Source organism: Zea mays, chromosome 7 (assembly GCF_902167145.1).
Source record: "Zea mays cultivar B73 chromosome 7, Zm-B73-REFERENCE-NAM-5.0, whole genome shotgun sequence".
Taxonomy (NCBI): domain Eukaryota; kingdom Viridiplantae; phylum Streptophyta; class Magnoliopsida; order Poales; family Poaceae; genus Zea; species Zea mays.
This window is the reverse complement of record NC_050102.1, coordinates 122,173,366-122,180,308: the sequence shown is the minus strand read 5'-3', so window position 1 is coordinate 122,180,308 and position 6,943 is coordinate 122,173,366. Positions and strand designations below refer to the sequence as shown.

Here is a 6,943-nt window from a genome sequence, read left to right as displayed (position 1 = left end):
GGCCGACACAGAGGCATTTCGCGTACGTTTATTTTCATTATCGCTAACAGGAACCGCGTTTGCATGGTATGCCACTTTACCTCCTAATTCCATTTCATCATGGGGGATCTAGAACAAAAATTTCATGATCATTTTTTCTCCGGTGACTATGAGTTGGATTTGGTAGATTTAGTGTCGTTGCGACAGACAAAAGATGAATCGGTTAATGATTACATCCGGAGATTCCGAGATACAAGAAACCGATGCTTTCAAATTCATTTAGCAGAGAAACAGCTAGTAGGATTAGCCTTTAATGGTCTGCGATATTATTTAAAAGAAAGATTAGAAGGCATCCAATTTTTTACACTAGCACAGTTACACCAGAAAGCTTTGGCTTGCGAAAGCCGGAGCAAAGAAACTGCTAAAACAATGCGTCACAACGTACACATAGTAGAATGCGACCAAAGTAGCTCAGATGACGAATCAGCAGAAGTGTACGCTGCTGAAATGGTTTGGCCAAAGCAGGCCAAATCTTCGGCTTGTGCTTCCTTACAGCCGGTTCAAAAGAAACGACAAGAGGAGGTAAAGTTTACATTTAATGTTGGTAAATGTGATAAAATATTTGATGAGTTACTTAAAAATGGCAATATTAAAATAAATCACACTGTTCCATCCGCCGACGAGCTAAAACGTCGTGCGTACTGCAAGTGGCATAACTCATTTTCTCATGCCACTAATGATTGTAATGTATTTCGGCGACAGATTCAATCGGCCATTAACGAAGGACGATTGAAATTTCAGGAAATGCAAGTGGATACAGAGCCCTTTCCGATGAACATGATTGACTTCGAGGGCAAGAAAGTCCTGGTTCGGCCAAATACAGCCGATAAAGGCAAAGGCAAGGAAACAATCATCGGCAATGCTAAAAAGGCCGATGGGGATTGTAAAGTTTCTTGCAGGAAAGTGGTGGCCGAGAAGACTCCCGATGGAGGGGAGACCCTGAAGGTGACCATCACAGCCTCTAGCACTAGGGGGCAAGCGTAGATAGGGAGACAGTTGCGGGAACCCGTGCTGCGCATCACGGACAGTCCGCCGTCCCGACGCGGACGGTCCGACGCTTCTCCGGACGGTCCGGAGGACTCTAGCGAACGGTCCGGCCATGCTCAGGACTCGCAGCGACCACGTACCTTCAAACCACGACGACCAGAGATAGGTACGTGGAAAACAAATACATTCAAGGCAGCTGGTCGGTTGGTTAAAGCCGGCCCAACTTTTGATCAATTACTGTCTAAATACGTAAAAAAGAAGGCCGACCCCAGTAACCGGCCAGCAAAGCGACCCCGCTCACCCATTCATGAGCAGCGTCAGGTCAGGCCGATTGGACCACCCCACCAATCGGAAGAAGTGAAAGGTCATACTGTACAAGTGAGACCTAACATACCTGCATGGACACCTCCACCTCCATATCCACCTATGCCATATCCATACACATATTTACCTCCGCCATATGTCCCAAATCAAATGTGGGGCATGCCACCATATCCATTTGGGATGCCACAGTACCCCGCCTGGGGGGCACCCCAAACATCTGTTTTTGACAGGTTGACGCCACCAGTACAAGACCGATTGAGCACTGCTCAATCCGATCACCAGGCACAAACCCAACAGGATTGCCGGGCCTCTCGATCCCCAAATTCTTCGCCTCTCTTCGACTCTACGCCGATTAGAGGAGTCTAGGTCGGCCGGCCCGAGCCTAGACAACCCCTAGGATCTCTCCTCCCCGACGGGGTCCCTTCCGGGAGCGAGATCCAGGCGCCGCCGGCGATCTTCCGCCGCCCCTGCGCACGCGCGGACCGTCCGGCCCCAGGGCACGGACCGTCCGGCCGTCAGGCAGGAAACCCTAGCCCCTGCGCCAGGTCGCGGACCGTCCGGCCCCAGGCCGTGGACCGTCCGCGCCTGACCAGAGAGCACCGCCGCTGGTTCTTCTTGAGTATTTGACGCTCCAAAAAAGCGTCAACAGTTTCTCAAAACCACATCTTATAATATCACAATTTAATGTATTCTATAACATAACTATGATATATTTTATATTAGTCCAATTTAACACCTGTTTGGAGATATATTATTTTAGTTGTAGTATAGAAGAAAAGAAGATTGTAGTTGTGTGCAAGCAAAAAAACTTTAGTCTAGACCTAAAAATATTGAAGTATTGGCAACACCATGGTTTAAAATATAAAGTTCTTAGAGCATCTCCAATAGTTTTGTAAACAACTCCTTAAATATGAATTTAAGGAGTTTTCGGGGAAAAACTATTCTCCAATGGTTATGTAAAGCAGGTCCTTAAATTTATAGACTCTCTACAAAACCCAATTTCATCCCTACATTTAGGAACCTCGTTGGGACTCCCTAAATCAATGTTGGTTCTAAATCCATCGCGAAAATCATATTTCGGCTACCGTTTTGTGTCGTCCCACCACCCCATTGACCACAAATCTATCTTCAATGCCATATGTTGTCTTCATGCCGTCGCCGCGAACTTCTAGTTTTTCATCGACAACTTCGACCTTTCAAGACATTATGGAAGGTTGTTGATGTGCTAGCTCAATTGAAAATAGAAAGTATGCTCACTCACTTTTTTGTTGATATGGATAATTTAAAAATTAGCAACCAATAAATAGTGAACTGTTGGAGCACACACATTTTTCTACTCCTTAAAGTGATTTAGCAACTTCTTAAATCTATAATTTAGGGTGCTAAATTTACATAACTATTGGAGATGCTCTTATATATGCTCTCAAACGTCTTTTTGGTCTAAAATAACATGGTATGATATTGTATTCGAACTAAAAAAATATCATGTTTTCAAACAAGGTCTAAGTTGTATAATAGATGAGGATTACATTGATAATTACTCACTACTACTCGACTTTACAAGAAGGTACGAAATCACCTTTTAATATTCTCCATGAAATTCATGGATCTAACCCACGGATCTGGGTTTTTTATAGATCCAATTTAGAACAAATGTTTGGATAAAAAAATAAATATAGGATTGATTTTAATAAATGTACAACACTTAAAGCTCTGCCAAACATGACATATATTGAGATTGCCAGATCATCTCTTTATTATTATGGAATATTCTAGTTAAAAATCCTAGAATAATTAAACTCTAAGAGCTAGTTTGAAAACTATATTTTTTTTCAAAAAAATTAGTTTATTTTCTCCTGAGAAAATAGGAATCACACGAAAAAAATATAATTCCTAAACTAGCAGCACTAAACCGTGAATAATTTGGAGGCCTCACCGAGCTTGTGCCTCCTGCTCTCTTCTCACTGCGGCAGTCTGCCGTACCCGATACCTCCCTAAACTGGTACCGGTTCGTTGTTAAGGGTTAGTAATAAACAAAAAAATCACCAACCATCTTCAACTAGTCATCCCTTATGCCGTTTCTAAAAAAAAATCATTTCATTCTGTCCACGGGCTAAGAATTATGAGCTGCAGGAACCAGCGACCTGCCATTTGCTTTCCCTAAGTACACTTTCCCCTCGGCGCTCGCGCTCCACCGCCGGCCATCCTCAGCGGAACAGGAAAACCGTGCTGTTTCCCCGCGCTGCTTCCGGTCGATGGAATTCGCTCGCCGAGGCCGCGGCGACGAGGACATCGACGACATGCACCGGTTCATCGACCTTCCGCCGCCTCACGGTACACCGCCGCCGTACTCGACCTCCGCGCTTGTGTGTGTGTTTGGATTGGGAGGGAACAACAAAAAGGCAAAGGGTGAATCTTTTGAAGATTCCTTTCGTGCAGATGCAAGCGATTCTTTTGGTCCGTACCAACATTCCAAGCTGGCTTGCTGCCTGCCTGCCTGTTCCTTTGGAAAGCGAAACCCCGATTTCCATTAAGGAAGCAAGGTTCTTGTGCGTTGGCATAATCACCAGCATAGGAAGGATCTAAAGTTCCGTTGCTATGCTACTCTGCGGCTCTTGGCATAATCACCAGGATAGGAAGGTTCTAAAATTCAGTTGCTATATGCTACTCTACGGCTCTTGGCATAATCACCTGCATAGGAAGGTTCTACTGCACCTGATAAGGAAATACTCCTAAATAGGTAATTTAGAGCATCAATCCATCAACTTAGCTTGTTTGCCTTTTGATAATCTCTGTCTGAAAATATAATTCGTTTTAGACTAAACAAATATTCATTAATTATTCTTCGAATGTAGTTTATATGTATATCTACAAAAAGGTTAGAAAAAGTTATATTTTGGGACGGAGAGAGTATTTTTTAAGAAAACCTGTTCGTCTTTGACTGTCATCTTAGGTCTAACCTTAGCATAGTCAGAGCATCAGACGCTCACGACTGGTCAACTGCTGAATTGGTTATGCTTTTTTTTACGGCAAGATGACTGTGCCTTGTGCAGTGGACCCATTGCTGGTGATTAGGGAAGCGCTGCTGTCACAGCTTCAGAAGGATCGTCTTCGCCAGGAGATCATCCAGGTTGAGTTGGCTAAGATAGAGCGTGCCATGGTCCTGTGCAAGTGCAACAGCTCACATCATGGTATTGCCGCTGATGATGTGGAATGGACTAGGCCTGCTCCCTTCACCTTCAGGGAGCAGTCCATGCGACCTTGGCGATGGTCAGTCAGTCAAGAATGTTATGTCGATGTGGATGAGGTTCATGATCGAAAGCAAAAGGAGGGAAGGCACAGGAGTGTAGTGTTGAAGTCTGAGAAGCCTGCCATGGAAGATGGTGAATGCTTGAGACCTTGTTGTAATGGTAAGGCAAGTCAGGAGAATTCAAAAGTCGAAGATCAGAAATCACAAGAATCCAGTGAGGTGGGTGCTTTATCCTTTCTGTTTTTTACCCTCGCCCGTTAGTTATCTTTCGGCAATATTTGCTATTATATCTTCAGAACGATGTTAAGCTGTGACACATCAACAGTTTGGTAGGATTTATGTATGGGGATTCTACTGAAAGTTTAGGTTTTTTTGCAACCATTTGGTAATGTTCTCATTAAAGTTCATAGAATTTAGTAGCAAGTTTAGTAGATGTTTTTACCATGTCAGCTATCAACGTTCTAATCAAACTGCATGCTGCATGTCAAACAAACAGACCATACAGCCCAAGACGACTTTGCCTTCAGTGAAATGGGAACTGACAGGAATAACAATACCAGTTAAGAAAAAGAAACGACACCAGAAACTGAGTTGTGAAATCTGCCAGGTGCAAGCAACTAGTGAGCACAGCTTACAAGAACACCGTGCAGGGCGTAAGCACCAATTAAAAGAAGCAATTGATCAGAAGGTACAATTAACAGAAGAATCCTCTTCCAGCACAGAGCAGAAAACATCCTCGATAAAATGGAGCTGCAGTACATGCCAGGCCAACGGTACAAGCGAATCAGACCTGAAGGAGCATCTAAATGGAAGAACACACCGACAAAACATTAAAGCGCAACTCATGGAGAGTGATGGCATTGCTAAGACTAATGAGCTGCAGGAACCAGAGTGCCCTAAGAACAATGCACCACAACATTCAGAGAAGCCACCTCCGATGAGTTCTACCCATTGCCTAGCGAACTCTACTCATGAATTGGAGTTACGAGGGCACCTTTTAGCTAAGCCTCAAGCTCTACTGGACGAAATCAGTAACCTGTCAAGGAATTCTGAGTCGCGAGAAGCCACGGTGCTTCCGAACATTGCACCGCAACATACAGAGCAGACTCCAGGATCAAATTGTAGCATACTTCAAGCTGATTCTGATTGCAAATTAGACTTGGAGCACCAATTTGGAGCGAAGATACACCAACTGAATGTCCAGGACCTACTTGAAGAAGCCAAGAAAACAGGAGATTTTCCACCAGAAATTGCCAAGGACCAGCAACCGCCCTCTGAATGGGGTTGTGTTATCTGTCAGGCAAAATGTTACTCCGCACCTCAATTCGCTCAGCACTGCAGAGGCAAGAAACACCAAAAGAAGGTGGAGGCACTACAAGGAGGCGTGGATGCCAAATCAAGTAATCTGACGACAGTGCACAAAGCAGCTTCAAATGGTCCTGACTGCAGCAGTTCGAGTTCAGAGAAGGTGGAGGATCAGACAGCATTGTGGTCGTGCGGGGTTTGCAATGTGCAGTGCAACAGCGAGAGTATGCTTGCAGGCCATTGTAAGGAGGAGGAACATATGGAGAAACAGAAGTTGCGGGATTTCTGCGAGGTCTGCAATTTGAAGTGCAACAGCGAAAAGATGCTTGCTCACCATCTTTCTGGGAGTAAGCACCAGAAAAGGCTCAGTGCGAACAAGCGAAATGCAGTTGTGGCTTGGGTCCCGGTGGCACTGAGGGGAATTGTACAGTAAGATAAGGAACCTAGTACCCCACCTAGTGAAGTTTGTATACCATGCCACTATTTATTATAGTGACCCGACTGCAATTTCAAAATACATTTTGTTGAGTGCATAAAATGATTGGTCAGGCCGGACGGTCCGCTGTGGTGGCGCGGACGGTCCGTGCGTGCGCAGAATCAGCTATGGTTTCGAGTTTCTTGCGGGATTTATTGACTAAATCTGCAAGATTAACTCGAGACACGACTAATGGGTCCAGACCTTCCCTTTTATATAGATGAAGGGCTAAGGCCGATTGAAGCTCCCACAATCGATCAAATCAAATCTATTTATTAGTTTTACCTTTCCGTTCATTCAATTCCTAGGAGTAGGAGTAATTTAGTCTTAGGATTAAATCTAGTTTAGTCTTCCACACCAATCTCTACTCGACTCTACGCCGATTAGAGGAGCACTGGGTGGCCTGCCGATCCAGAGCAACCCCTTGGAACTCTCTCCCTCGACGGGATCTCTCCTGGGGCGAGTTCTAGGGTTCTTCGCGAAGAAGAAGACCCTCTGCGCTATCATGGACCGTCCGGCCCCTGGCGCGGACTGTACGGACGTACGCAGAGGAGGATCTGCTC

At 44.9% G+C, this 6,943-nt stretch overlaps 1 protein-coding gene across 4 annotated transcripts; it reads left to right on the top strand.

Annotated features, from left to right (window-relative positions):
• Nucleotides 1-3,441: 3,441 nt before the first annotated feature.
• LOC118472964 (zinc finger protein 385B-like) lies at nucleotides 3,442-6,424 on the top strand. 4 transcript variants are annotated; one of them, XM_035961020.1, is made up of 4 exons: nucleotides 3,443-3,684; nucleotides 3,790-4,090; nucleotides 4,404-4,819; nucleotides 5,097-6,424. In XM_035961020.1, the coding sequence occupies exons 3-4, from the start codon at nucleotides 4,508-4,510 to the stop codon at nucleotides 6,336-6,338; spliced, it is 1,554 nt and encodes a 517-aa protein (XP_035816913.1). In that variant the 5' UTR covers nucleotides 3,443-3,684; nucleotides 3,790-4,090; nucleotides 4,404-4,507; the 3' UTR covers nucleotides 6,339-6,424. The 4 variants fall into 4 exon arrangements, with proteins under 4 accessions (XP_035816910.1, XP_035816911.1, XP_035816913.1 ...); XM_035961017.1 differs by lacking the exon at nucleotides 3,790-4,090 and having other exon boundaries at nucleotides 3,442-3,684; XM_035961018.1 differs by having other exon boundaries at nucleotides 3,442-3,684; nucleotides 3,790-4,819.
• The last annotated feature ends 519 nt before the right edge of the window (nucleotides 6,425-6,943 follow it).